The sequence below is a fragment of the Charadrius vociferus genome, unplaced genomic scaffold, assembly GCF_000708025.1.
Source record: "Charadrius vociferus isolate BGI_N301 unplaced genomic scaffold, ASM70802v2 scaffold16, whole genome shotgun sequence".
NCBI classification, from domain to species: Eukaryota; Metazoa; Chordata; class Aves; order Charadriiformes; family Charadriidae; genus Charadrius; species Charadrius vociferus.
This window is the reverse complement of record NW_009649167.1, coordinates 1,534,749-1,550,137: the sequence shown is the minus strand read 5'-3', so window position 1 is coordinate 1,550,137 and position 15,389 is coordinate 1,534,749. Positions and strand designations below refer to the sequence as shown.

The following is a 15,389-nucleotide window of genomic DNA, read 5'->3' as shown; positions in this document are numbered from 1 at the left end:
TTTTTTTTAAATTAAGGTTAACTTAATTTAAACAGAAAAGATTAAACTATGGACAGTTTACAGTTCATAGGGTATTTCAAAACACCCAAGGAAGAGATTAGAAGATAACAATTCTGGTGGTTACATAGTTGATAATTGTTTTAAAGAAAATTATTTAAAAGAGGTCTTAACGACTACAGACTTAAATCAATTCATTGTAGTTTGAATGATTTCAGTGAGAAATAACTGTAATTTAAGTAGTATATGGAGAAGCAAGGGAGTTAAATAATTTGTAGAGTCAAACACTTGAAGAAGAGTACACAGTTTGTAGACAATTTTCAAACCCAAATGATCTCTTAGGAATTTCGTGAGTAGCTAAGGGTAAAACATTTGGAAAACATTTTGTTTCTCATATCTTACAATGACCTGATAAAAGTTCATTAAGATTTATGTATCATTTTAATCCTAACAAACAATTATAGGCTGAGGAATTTACATTTTTATAAATCAACTGTTATAGGGGAAATTAACCAAGAAAAGAGGGTAAAGAACAGAAAAATCCCTAAGGTTTTCAGATTCATTGTCATTAAAGATTTATCTTACAAATTCACTGTGTTTATGGGTGCATATATGTACCTAGCAAATGAATACTAGCATTTCACTTGTATTTTACTCTTTAGACAAAAATCCACATTTCAAAATAAAAACTGACTGCTGCTTTTTCTTGCTATCCTCCATTCATTTCCATTTATCAGTTTCCATGGTATTAAACAGTCTTAATTTTAAGACTTAAGGTGTCTGGGAATTGATAGTAACAGATACATTATTCCTCTTGAGAGCTTTCAGGGCTTGTTCTTTATTAAACCAAATGCTTTTAAATACAAGGATCCCTACACAATGCTTGATAGGCTGTCACTGATGTTATGAGGATTTTCGTAGTTTTGAAAAAATACAAGAGAACCCCAAATTTTTCTTGTAATACCTGTCTAGGGAATGCAAGAGCTCCATCTACTTTTCTCTTCAAAACAGAGATTCTTACCATAGAAGAGAGACTTAGAAGAGGGTATTCTTTCTGTATATCAGAACCCAGGTCTGAGTACCAGGGTTTTTTTCTTTTTTTTTTTTTAAAGGGAAAGTATCTGTTTTGGAAACCACAGATTGTTTAAATAACTTAAAATGTCCGTTCACTGAAGTTTTTCTGAAAGTACTGTCTCCTTGAAGAACACAGTGGGTACGGTGTTCTGTGTTCTTTTATCAGATGACACGTACTTTGAGTGTACTTGACTGTATCTCTGAAACTTTTTCTTCTGACAATTTGGTACACGCTACACAGTACCAGGCAGAGCAATTTTTGCAATTTTTGTTTGGCTGTTCTTCCATAGTTTCAGGAAGCCTGCTTGACTTTTAAATCCTAGAAGCTGAATACTGGTGTACGTACTGGACATACAGTCAGTTAGTAAAATATTGAAGGTACTCAATTTTTTCACCTGTTAACATCCTTAAAAGCAATCTTTGATAATGTGCTACAGTCTCTGAACAATGCCAGTGAGGAAATAAATTGTGTCGTTTGAAAGTTCAAAGTGATTCTATATTTTGCTGTGTATACAGAGTACAAACTCTTTCAAAGAGCAGACTTCTGCCTTGGTCTTCCCATTTTCAGAATGCTATGGCTCTCACAAAACCACTAATTTTTCAGAATTTTTCAGAGGGAGACCTAGACAAGAGAGGTTCTCCAAGAAAAAAAGTAGATACTTCTTCTTTTATTAATCATCTCCGGTCTGGAAATCAAGTTGCAGTTTTTCTTCTATTATCCCTAAACTATAATTTTCTTGTGTTAGGATCAAATATGAAGATTATTTATGCCAGCATTCCTGTATGGGAAGAAAGACAGTGAACTAAAATGCTGTAAGACTACACTTTGAGAAAGGTACAGCAAGAGTAAAGAATATTTCAGCATGTATTGTACAGTAAAAGATAGATTTTCTAATCTTAAGACATACAAACAAGAAAGTCTAAAGCAGAATTCTAATAGTATCAGTTAATCTCTCCACAAGAGCTAAGGAAAATGGATGAGACTCTTATAGCAACATTTTTTGAACTAAAGCATCCACATATTTATTTTCTATACAGACATGAAAGACTTCACAATCCTTACATGTTATGGCATTTTCAAAGCATATAGGCTTGGATGATGGAAACCTTTCATATAATTAAAGAAATATACTTCAAACATCTCTCAGATCTCATATTATTAATTTATCCAGCAGCAATGTATAGAAATCACATTAGACACATACAAGGCTACAGTACTTGAAACTTACCTGGGTTGTGGTGGTTGTCTGGATCTTCCGTATCTCCTTTCCTGCTTCCTTACCATCATCAGATCTTTCTGTATCTGATATTATACTTCCTGCATCAACACTAGGTACGGTTTTGCTACCAGAAGACTCTGTCTCAAGAGTTGTGGCAGTCATTTCAGCATATTCTAACCCTTTAGATGATGAAGCCAACTCCCTCTCGGAAATGCTACTCATTCCATCTGAAGTTGTGTGAATCTTGAACTCCTTGTCCTCTATTATACTTGAAGCACACGTTATATCTACACTACCCGTCATATGTGCAAGCAATCCCAAATCATCATTTACACCAAGATGCATCTGTGTCTCTTGCACATTTGGAATAGAAATGTGATTACTTGAAAGTTCAGGCAGAAGTTTCTCCTCTTGACTAGGTATTTTATCAAAAAGAAATGAGGTACTGTTAGTAGAAGGTTCATCTTTCTCATCAGCCAGAGTTATTAATGGACCATTATCTTTTTCCTCATTCTTCTTAATAATACCCACACTTCCATGAACATTGTTTTGCAACTTCTCAACAGCAGCACTATATACGTTATCTAGAAGAGATTCGACTTCTACAAGTGCACCGTTTTCTCCAGTTACCAATGTCTCTGGTGATAAATCCATATCATCAAGTTTTACTTCAGTAGCTTCTACCTTTTCAGCTTTTATATCGACTAAAAGGTCATGAACTTCCACATGCACTCCTCCTCCTGGTCTCTCAGCACTTCCAAGCACATCATCCGACACCTTTGTAGCCATGAGCAAGTCCCTTGTATCCGTACTGACAGGGTAATCCGTTTCACTTTCTGGACTTTGGCTTTGTGAAAGGTCTTCTATCTCTCGAATTTCCATTCCACCTTTTGCTCCTGTTGTCTGGGAGGAAAGACCTGAGATAGTGCTCACGTTCCCCTTCTTCCCCTTTTTTATGTTTTCTTCCTCTTGCCTTTGGTACTCTTCGTACATTTTTGCTAGATACTCTTTGTGAGCCTCATATGTGACCTTAAAAAGAAAAGAATAGATTATTTGAATACACATTACATGAACTTGGACAAAAACTAACAGAATCATAACAACATATTACATACAGCTTACAAGTTGTTTCACAGCAAATGACCTACAACGATGACAGAAAAATGCCACCTTGACATGTATGAAGACAGCCACCAGATGGCACTAAATCACTTTACATCTTATCTTACTCTATTGCTAGTCCCTTTGGGGGAGTTACCAGTATTAAAAAAACATCCACGAGACATTTCTTACCTTGGAATGAGCTATAGAAAGAGTATCCACCCACACTCTCCAGCCTCCCCATTCATATTTTATTGCATGATACAAGAGAATACGGAAAATGTTGTAAACCATCTCTGTGATCTTCTGCTCTTCAGAGTTCTTAGGGTTAATGTATCCCAGAGAAAACATCCAGTCCTGCCACACTGAACACTGAAGTAAACATCTAAAGTGAAATAATTAGGTCAAAATATATCCAAAAAAAGCTTCTTTATTTTAACATTATGGTGGTTAAAATAGGAGGAAAATAATATGGTACATCTCCTCTGAATGGTAGGAAGAAACTTAAAAATACTTCAGGATCAATGAAAATTTAAAGTATATTCTAAACAGAAGAACCCAATATTAGTTGCTGAACTACGAAAAGTTACCACAAACCTATCCCATTTATTTTTTTATATTCCATTTAGTATACAGTATAAAACTCTACACAGAGTACAACAGATTGTTATTACCCACAAGTAAAGGATGAGAAAATACTATTGGTAGTGACATACCTTCTGTTTTCACGGCTATTACTAAAGAGTTTTATCATATCAGATAAGAACAAACGTCGAACTTCCATCAGCTCTGCACTTGGTGTGGAGTTTTTTAACAGCGTTGCTACCACCTTAAGAATCACTTTGAAAGAATAAATTAGTTACGTAACACATTTTAACAACACATAAAAACAAAAAAAAATTTGCTGAGAGCAACTCATTTAAGTAGAAACTGAAACCCATATGTATTTGAGATACACTAATGAATTATGCTCACTTCCTGAACCATATTCTTTCAAAACCCCCCACAACTTCTAGGCAATACATTTATCATACAAACATAATATATTGTCCTTACTTGGATTCTGAATTTTCACTGTAGAGTCTGGCTCTGGATGTGGTTTATGAACAACTTGAGTGCATACTTGTTCTGTCAAAATCTAAAATAGAATATTAAGGTCCTTTTACCATTTTTAATTAAAAGCTACAGCATTTATTTGTTTATTTTTAAATTTCTTAAGAGCATTGCCATGGCCACACTGTAAGTTCATATAAAACATTTTCATAAAAAAATTTTATACTTGAAGAATGGAAACGAGAAATTCCTCTATGCAAGTATCAAGATTTTCATGGCTGTTAACTAACTTTTTAGTTAGCTGACTAAATAGACAATAATGGAGTTTTAAAGATACTTCATTCATATTCCTCATAGTGTTACACATTCACAGATCAAAAATTCTTTCAAAAGTTATTCTCATACATTCCATCCATAACCAAACCCAGTATTTCTTAAAAATGGGTTTGGTTTTCTTCATCTAGGAAAGAGGAACGGTCACAGACAGCATTCCATGGGAATAATCCTGGGACTTCAGATAATGAGCAAGACATATCATTCTCCTGTTTCATGAATTGTACCTGATAAACTAATTGAGACAACACCACAGTCCTTTCACACTGTGATAGCTTCTATGTATTAACTTTATTTTTAAGAACAAGCTAAAGATTTAATGATATTAACACGGGACTCTCAATAAGTATATTCAAGCAAATCTATTTCAAAATAGACTCATTTCACTAGTATGTTATTTATTTTAAAGCAGAAAATTAGCTCATTCACTAATCAATAATCAAACTAACATCAGTTGTAAACACAGTATCTTTGAATGGGTCTTTACATATCGGTATTTAAAATAGAATGCAAATATGCCTTGCTTTTTATGAGAGAACATGGAAAATAACTGCATCCATTCTTTGGCAAATCTTTTGTACTTCTGACACTTAACTCCTTTTTCTCTTCTTCTGGCTATTTTTTCAAATGTAAGTGTCTGTGGAGGTTGGACTCCATGAGGATTTTAATTCTGTCACTGTGTTATGTATTTTCTGAGAATATCAATCACAGAAGCTCTCAGAAATCGGAATGCAGCGACATCTAGTCTGTGAGACCCAAGCGGTCAAACCACACAGGGTAAGCTTAGAGACGTGCAATGAAAAAGAACTTAACATCTGAGTAAGTCATTGGCAAATAGATGACACTTAGGCTTCTACAATCATAGGAGAACATTTTCTGCATCACTCAGACTCAGAACACTAAATATCAAGGGCTCCTTTAGCCTTCCATGTCTTTTCTGGAATCAGTCCTCAGCATCTAGCCGCAACATCTATTTGTGACTGAGAAGAAATTATAAGACAATTTTAAAAAAATAGCTTTCTAGTGCATAAAATCCTCAGATATTGCAAAAGATTCAATTCTAAGTTACCATTTTAAAAATAATTAAAGATTGGGCATGATCGTTATGCACTTGCAGGCATTAGGACATGGGTTTAGGACAAGTTGATGTTAACAATATTTTGCTTTAACAAAATTGCTCATCATCACAACTGAAGTTTCTTCAAGAGACTGATAGAACAGTTGAATGCTTCGAGGTCATATTCGCCTCAAGCAGTATCTGCTCTATAAAAGAGGCTGTGTTCAGTTATCATTTTGGCATAGTATCAGCATTGCTAGTTAAAAAAGAAAAACAGCACTTTTCAAAATCTTGTAAACTTCACAGGAATGGTACAAAAAAAGAAAATGAAAAAAAAAAAAGGCATCTTTCTGGCTCCAGCAGTTTCCATTGCAATGGAGGAGTAAAAGCAATTGCAGGTCTGATGTAACTTTTTTTTTTTTGGATAAAGTGATGAACATCTTACATAGCATGATCTTTTCCATCACCCTTTGTAAGTGGAAAGTTTTATAGAGATTATGTAAAGATTATGACATTGTTAATAAAAATACCCAAAGCATGGAAAAATACATTCCGAACCAAGAAATTCTTTCCTAAAATTTCTACCTAAAATTTTCTCAGAAGTCTTGAGAATCAGGATATTGTAAAGCACAGAGACAAAACACAATTGTCATAATTTTTACAACAGAGATGACAATCTCTATGTTTAGTAATTTGTACCTCATAAAGGGTGTTATATGTTGTAACGGTCACCGTATTTGTATGCAGCATCAACCTTTCTCCAAGAAGAGTGAAAAGACTGTGAGTATGCATGATTTCAACCTTTCGCCTGGAAGAGAAAATAAAAATACTAAGAAAATGCCAAGCATGTTAAACATTTTAAGTAAATGCAGAAAAAAAACAGAAGCCAAACATTTTGATGTTGTACTAAAAAGTTCTAAAACTTGTTATTCTATAAATATTATTAATTAAACAGCATTTAAGATCTTTCCCAATATGAACATAATTGTAGTAATACACACAGGTTCTCAGAAAGCAATGCTGGATTTGGGATGGGCTTTGGCATGAAACAAATGACACATCATTCTCACCCCCCATGATTTTCATAGTGGAAAAAGCCAAAAGAATCCCTTTCTGTCTTACTCAGGCTGAGAGAGTTCACGACGTTCACATGCTGGCTAAAATGTGATCACTGCAGAACTTATCTTTGTTTCTCTCTCAAGGACTGAGGGCAATCCAATCTCAGATCTTCCAACACAAATACTAACATATACAGATTTATCAGTGCTGCCACTCACATTCTATAGCATTCTCTCATGCAGCCAAAATAATTAAAGCCTGGAATAACATGTGCTACGATGCAAGGAAATAAATCCTGAAAAGTTATGTAATTCCAAGTGATTGAAGTGAATTTTATAGCTAGGATCAAAACTACTCAAATCTTAAGAGGAGAAGAAAGCAGCTCACGTCAGTAAATTGCATCTGTCCCAAAACATTACTCTTTTAAAACTGGATATAACATCATAAATAAACAGAATATTCCCCATAAATTGAATCATTAAATTTATCTACTACTGTAATGAATATGAAATAAAAACATTATTGAAAATAATTAATAATGTAATTAAAGCCGCAGAAAAAAATAAGATAAAATACAGTGATTTTTTTTGTAAAATTTTATGCATTCAAAAGCTAAGAAACTCCCTTTTCATGATACTAATGCTAATAACACAGGTTTAAATTACACAGATTCATTCTAGAACTTTTGAAATTAATACATTATATTATAATTTTCAAATAACCACAAAAGAGAGTGGCAACAGCTTATAACAGTGTGTACTCGTCTGTGCACTGAAGAGAGTTCATGAGTTACTTATGAGAAAAACTACTGATATTCAACCTTGTGAGCTCTGATGTAGCACATGGAAGTGAAAACTCACTGGAGGGTTTAAATGTGGAGATAAAAATCAAAAGCAAATAATGGACTTATTTCACTGGTGATGTAGAGAGAATCAAAGATGGCAGAGAAGGAAAAGCATTCTGCCAACTGAACTCTTAAGGTTAGACAAGGTAATAATCTATCATCACAGATCACCAAGAAAAATCAAGTTAGTTATTCAGGCTCTCATCTAACACATTACTGATCATTTCTTCTAAGAATCAATTACCTCCACTCTATAGCTTAATCTGCGATGAATATATATGAACTACAGCAATGGTAACTGGTTTTGTACCTATGCATTTGTTACTAATATTGTATTGGTTCGGATTTCATAAATCCCATTATAATATCTCTATGCAATTCCGCTTTAGTGTATTAAAATAACGCCTGTTTCCTGTACCATGAAACAGAAATGCAAGTGCTTGATAATTTTATGTAGTTTATAATTTTATAATAGCTTAGAATTTCCTGTAGTTGACTACAATTTTATAAAATCATGCATATGCACACATAAGTATGTGCACAAATAGGCATACCTCACAAGCACGAGCTGTAAGATATGAAAATGAGGGGGGCATTTATACTTGCTGTGACCTACATAAAATATGAACACTTGCAGAAGTTCAGAGGTCTAAAAATTTAAAAAAAAACTTTGAAAGTTACACAGAATGTTCAAGGGGATTTCAATGACTTCAATTACATGAAAAATAAAGTTATTTAATTTTGTGCTAAGTACTTACTTCCACTCAACAATGGAAACTACACTGATACATCCATAATTACAAGTAGATGCTAAGGACCGGGAAATTAAATTTCAGCTTTTGAAAAATCTCACTTTTCTTTTTCTCTAATGTTCCACTTACAGAGTTTGCTGCTTTATTTATTGGATAAGCAGTAAATATTTTAAACAAAGGTACTTAATTTGGACACAATCAGGCTTCTGTACAAGTCAAACCTTCATCTGGTGTATCTTACTTAATCCAACTCCTATCAATGTGAATGATTTTTAGTAAGTAATGTTTGAAAAGCCCTTGGAGATTCTTGAGTGGACAATCAATTTGCTTTATTAATTCCCAGAACGCTATTTGGCTTGCTGGATCCTGAAAGAAAAATCCCATTTGGGAGCATATTCTCATCTAACTGTCTCTCAATTATACCGTCATTCTTTACTGATCTTACTGAGAAAAGCATGTCCAGCAATACCGCGCTCTGGCTGGACTCCTCACTCCTTTCCCTTCTAAGAAGGTTTTACGTGATGAAGTCTCTTGTGAAGCACACGGTTAATTTTTATACTGCACAGTCTCCCACTGGAATATTGTGGTGGGTTAACCCTGGCAGACAGTTAAGCACCACATGTAGAAGGGGAAATGTGCACAGCAGCAGATTATGCATGCTTTTAAATTCTTTCTTAACACCTAAATATGGGAGGTGAGACCAGGTATGTCCATTTCGTGACACCAGTTCTTTCTAAATGTGAATATTACTTGCTGTCACAAGTTATACGTGAATATTTCTTGCACAGAGGTATGTACTTGCCTCCTTTTTTTAAGATCATTTACTTAAGTCTGTATGCTTTTCCTTCTGAAACTTTCCCATGTGAACAACATGTTCTTCTATTTCATTTCCCCCATCATTTTAAAGCTATTTTTAAAAGTACTGCCCTGAAACTTTTATTGCAGTGACACTGAAAATTCCAGCAACAAATTTTTGACGACACTCATATGTTTCCTATTATCCTTAGCTGAACATACATTTATAAAATGTATTTTTGGAAGATGTTTTTCAATTGTTTTAAGACTTGAAATTCGGCTTATCATATATCTGGCAGACAATCACTGTATCATTTCAAACATCCTAGTAGTAACAAGTTAACTGGAAAATTAATTTTATCCCAATGTATAAAGGTGCAAATTATTAATCAGAAAACCTAAATGATTTTAAGTAATTTCTAAAGACTGTCAAAGAACATACAGTAATCATGACAAAAAGACAAGACAAATTGTGAACTTAAATATACCACTATAGCAATTTTAAAAACACACTTACTTATGACCCAAGTGTTTAAGAAAATATCCAAGGACCTTCAAAGCTTGCACCCATATACTCTCACTTTTGGAAGCCAATAGTTTATAAATTACTCTAAAAAAGAAAAACCAATTCAACAAGTTTTTTCAGTTTATTACTAAACATCACATATATAGATTGTATTTCCCTGAAAAGAGATATTTCTTAATAAATAAAACTATACAAATAGCAATTTACACAAAATGGAAGGATATACTGAAAGCACCAAGAACAGCATAAGAGTTTGATTATGAAATCTTTAGGTTAGAAACATGGTACCTTTTGATTCAGTTCAATGTTTTATAACAGAAAGTGACAATCTTCTCTCATACTTGTACCTCGGAACAATCAAATCAAAGACAGTCTGAGCAGTTTTTGCTTAAGACAAGAGAAGCAGATTGGAGCACATAAGATCACATCCTGAAGTTTCTTGGAGTATCTGGATGCTATTGAAAATCCCCTTTCATTCTTAAAACCCCTATTCAATATCCTTTCTACACAGGACAGGGTACTGCATTTAATCACAGCATGTTTATACTGAAATCTCATTTGTCAAAAGCAAAATATGGCCATACGTTACACAAAATCCCATCTATACCTATGAAGTGTCATCCTCACTGCATCAAAATTTGAAATAGAAAAAAAATAACACACCCTCTGGTTTTAAATCCAGGATAAAAAAGGCCTAAAAATTTAACTAACTTAATTTATTACTTATCAAATTAATATGATTGGTTTAAGCACAAATTCTATAGTCCTTTCAGAGAGGAACCCAGTCTTGATTTGAAGACACTAAGTTACAGAAAGCACTACCCTTTTCCTGGACTGTTCTTCAACAAATTTTCGAATTTATATTTTAGTTTCCCATTTGAATTAACTGAGCTTCAGCTTTTAGACATTCTTCTCAGTCTTTCTCCACTAAATAGTGCTTTAGCAGACAAAATCTTCCTCTTTTGAAAGGACTTGAAAGACTTGAAAGGACAAGTTTGCCGATGATACCAAGCTGTTTGGCGAGGTAGACACGCTGGAGGGGAGGGATGCCATTCAGAGGGACCTGGACAGGCTGGAGAGGTGGGCCCAAGCCAACCTCATGCAGTTCAACAAGGCCAAGTGCAAGGTCCTACATCTGGGTCAGGGCAATCCCAAGCACAAATACAGGCTCGGCGGGCAATGGCTGGAGAGCAGCCCTGAGGAGAAGGATCTGGGCGTGCTGATTGACCAGAAGCTCAGCATGAGCCAGCAATGTGCAATCGCAGCCCAGAAGACCAATCGTATCCTGGGCTGCATCAAAAGAAGTGTGGCCAGCAGGTCAAGGGAGGTGATTCTGCCCCTCTACTCCACTCTCGTGACAGCCCACCTGGAGTACTGCATCCAGCTCTGGAGCCTCCAACATAAGAAGGACATGGACCTTCTGGAGCGCATCCAGAGGAGAGCCACGAGGATGATCCGAGGGCTGGAGCACCTCTCCTATGAGGAGAGGCTGAAAGAGTTGGGGCTCTTCAGCCCGGAGAAGAGAAGGCTCCGGGAAGATCTTACTGCGGCCTTCCAGTACCTAAAGGGGGCCTACAGGAGAGCTGGGGAAGGACTTTTTACTAGGGCATGTAGTGATAGGATGAGGGGGAATGGCTATAAACTGGAAGAGGGCAGGTTTAGATTAAACATTAGGAAGAAGTTTTTCACTTTGAGGCAAGGCACTGGAACAGGTTGTCCAGAGAAGTTGTTGAGGCCCCATCCCTGGAGGTGTTCAAGGCCAGGCTGGATGTGGTCTTGGGCAACCTGGTCTAGTGGGAGGTGTCCCTGCCCATGGGAGGGGGGTTGGAACTCAATGATTTTCAAGATCCTTTCCAACCTAAACCATTCTATGATTCTATGACTTAGGCCATTATCAATAACCTCTGAGGCTTTTGTCCTCTGATAACCTAGGCAGATGAACCCCTAATTCCATGTAAGGCATATTTTTTTGAACACTTAAATATTGCAAGTCTGTGCATTCTCTCCACTTTTTCAACACAGACTTTTAAACACAGAGACTGCACCATCAAACAAGTTTAATACTGGTACCACAAACGTTACATAAAGATGTATTAAATCCTCTAGATCAGTCTTGCCCTTCTTTGAAAGGTGTCAGAATAGAATTCTGTCTGAATACAGACAGCTATAAACAAAAAACAAAGTCCTTACTGTGAGTACAATGAGTCTTCCCTTCAACTAGCATTGTCATTCAAACAGTTTTAAGTACAAGTATTTGTATGAAGATCTTAGTATTTTGGCGAAACGGAGGCTTGAACTTATCAAGTAATAGATGTTGGAGGTTTTTTTTCCCCATTTTACAAGTCCCTTGCATTTTCCAAAGTATTTTCAGAACAGCACAAAACAAAATTCTATAGTAAATATAAAATTATTAACACGAAAAGCATTAATCTCTGAAAAAACCTGCATTACCAAATTAGGCATAAGAAAAAACCAAAAATACTGCTTGTCTGGGAATTATCAGTTATTAATTTTGCTGTCACAGATAAACATATGAATTCCACAGGTAGTTTTTTAATCTTTTCAGAGAGAATTTGGGAGGTGAGGGAATGATTTCTCTTGTTTTCCTCTTCTTACCTCCAGATTATGTTAAACATCTGAAGACAGAATATTCAAAATTATTCTGAGATAGATACTTGGCTTTTTGTTAATTACATATCATATTTCAGATTGAGAAGCAAGTATAACAGTACATTTCCCTTCAAATATCATAATGATAACCTTAAAATTTGGAGGAATTTTCTTCCCCCAAGCTATCAAAACTACTCTGGTTTTGACAAAAAATATAGCCTTAAGTTTATAAAATTCTAGTTGGACAGATCAGCAAGTGTGATAGTTATGTGAAAAAGAAGCAATCTGGAGAGTGATGATACTGGAACTACTTTTAAGATATTTTCTCACTTCACTGTCTTACCGTATCCCATTTCTCTGATCAAAGGCAGGGATCATGGATGCTGGATGTTCGGACATTAGTGCCACTAGCAGCTGCAGCACATCATGAATATTTTCATCCTGTATGACAAGCATCAATGTTATTCTACAAACTAACCTCAACAGCAGGCTTCCCATAGAGCTGGTACAATTGGTTACAGTAAAAGATAGGTAATTAGAGAAATGTACCTCGTGCATTGTTAATAAGTAATTTAATATGCTCTGCAGTTCATCTTCTTTCACGCCTCGATCCTAAAAAAACCCAAACAACAAAGGAGGGGTATTATTCAGAGTATGAAGTCAGCCCTCTATTCCTGCTAGAAGGGATTTTTATAGCATGGGCACTCAGATACTACAAATTGTTACTGCAACTCCTCCAATCCCTGACACAGAACAGGAGAAAAAAAAAAAAAGAGAAATAAGCCAGGCCAGAAAAAACTGTTCCTCAGTCTAGTCTTAAATGGCAGATTATACCTCAAAGACTAGAGTCCTAGATCATTTCAACCAGTGGTAAAACCAAAAAAAGAATAAAGCGATAACTAACTTAACAACTGCCATTACCTTTTTCATTTGATCAATCAAACAAGTACCTACTATCACCAAAAAAAAAATCCCAAATACCTGAAAGGTTCTGTAGTGTCATATACTATTTCTGCAAGTACATTTAATAAAATATATGTGGCATAGTTTGGTGAGGTTAAGAAATATTGTAGGGATTTACTACCTTTATGTTGATTGGAAATATGTGCATGAACATTAAAATTAACCAGAAAAGACACAATACTGGACAGGTGTTACATATTTACTACTATGAGAGATTCTATTACATGTATATAACAGAACTCAATGTCTTCCGTCTGGAAGACACTGTTTTACCTTCAATATAAGTTGTTTCAAAAACAGCAGCATAAATGCCCTTAGTGATATGATTTCTTTCTGTGAGGGCCGAGGACCATCTGGAAGAAGCAAAATATATGGCTTTTAAATATAAAATAAGTCCTTTAATGACTGCAGCTTCTTAAGGAAATCACAGTTCCTACAACAGATTTAGCATTCTATTCATTATATAAAAGTTCATATTTGAAAATGTTATCATTTATAACCTTTCAGAATGACATTTTACTACACCAATATACAAAAATGATATTTCATTTTCAAAAAAAATAATGTTTGGGGTTTTTTTTAAACAAAGACACAGGACGGTGAAAGGTAATAATCAGATCTAGACTCACACAGCTAAATTAAGGTATATGTTCTGTAGGTGTCTTCATATGAGCCAGCAGTTTCAAATCCCAATATAAGAAACTACTCTCTTTATTGACAGATCTACTCAGCTGACCCAATGGCAGTGCCAATTCAGGACAAAAATTATTAGTTCTATTAACTACATCGAGTTGAATTCCACTGAAAACGATGGAAGTTTAAACACCGAGTACAAGCTACACTGTGGACATGTAAACTTAAAAGGGTTTGAACACAAAGTTGAATCTCACCTAAACTATGTGATAACAACTTGGAATAAGTATGCCACTATGTTAAATACCATCTGAACGAAAAACAACAGAGAAAGGATTGATGAAATATTAGTGGTGGCTGTTACCTGCAGCAGAAATTGAAGCTATTTAACCAAAGAGAAACTACCATCTGAAGAAAATATTAAATTTAAACCAGAAAAAAAAAAAAATCTGCAATCCATGATTAGTTTAAACAATTGTCCTTGAGGAGGTACATAAGGAAAGCAGAAGTATCTAAACAACTGAATGAGAAAAAGAGTCTGAACAACTATGGTCACTTGAAACTTAGTCTATTGTATTTTCCATTCTCCCTCTTCATAAATAGTTAAGGTTGAACTGGAAATACCTGTGTTAAATTCCTGCTTTTCAAACAACGCATGCCATCGACAGTCTTAAATTTTGCACAGTGAAAATAAATGTAGACTAATTTATTTTTTCATCAACCATTTCATCTTGTGCTGATAAACACATATCAAAGCTTAATAACACTATATGTCTCAGTATTATTTCCAATCCAGGTGAATACAGCTTTTTAATGAAGATTTTTTTTATAGTCGCTGGGGCCGCTTTTGAAGTGAAGCTAATAATGTACACACAGTAATTCAAGTTGGCAACAAGGGCAAATCTGAAGGTAAGTGGGCTGGGTTTGGCTGAGATAGAGTTAATTTTCTTCATAGTAGCTAGTATGGAGCTATGTTTTGGTTTTGTGCTGAAAACGGTGTTGATGATAAAGAGATGTTTTTGTTATTGCTGAGCAGTGCTCACATAGAATCAAGGCCTTTTCTGCTCCTCACAACACCCCGCCAGTGACTGGGTTGGGGTTACACAAGGAGTTGGGGGGCGACACAGGCGGGACAGCTGACCCCAACTGACCAAAGGGATATTCATACCATATGGCGTCACTCTCGTGAGACCCCAACTGAAGTACTGCATCCAGCTCTGAAGCCTCCAACATAAGAAGGACATGGACCTTCTGGAGCGCATCCAGAGGAGAGCCACGAGGATGATCCGAGGGCTGGAGCACCTCTCCTATGAGGAGAGGCTGAAAGAGTTGGGGCTCTTCAGCCTGGAGAAGGCTCCAGGGAGACCTTATT

At 35.5% G+C, this 15,389-nt stretch overlaps 1 protein-coding gene across 1 annotated transcript in view; it reads right to left on the bottom strand.

The window, feature by feature from the left end:
* Positions 1-15,389, bottom strand: part of NBEA (neurobeachin) — a 515,614-nt gene that overhangs the window by 352,581 nt on the left and 147,644 nt on the right. The window contains exons 14-22 of the mRNA XM_009888422.1: positions 13,658-13,737; positions 12,971-13,033; positions 12,765-12,862; positions 9,803-9,895; positions 6,535-6,643; positions 4,449-4,530; positions 4,109-4,232; positions 3,585-3,777; positions 2,301-3,320 (exon numbers count right to left, since the gene is read on the bottom strand). Coding sequence (XP_009886724.1) covers positions 2,301-3,320; positions 3,585-3,777; positions 4,109-4,232; positions 4,449-4,530; positions 6,535-6,643; positions 9,803-9,895; positions 12,765-12,862; positions 12,971-13,033; positions 13,658-13,737 — 1,862 coding nt within the window. The remainder of the gene's footprint in view (positions 1-2,300; positions 3,321-3,584; positions 3,778-4,108; positions 4,233-4,448; positions 4,531-6,534; positions 6,644-9,802; positions 9,896-12,764; positions 12,863-12,970; positions 13,034-13,657; positions 13,738-15,389) is intronic.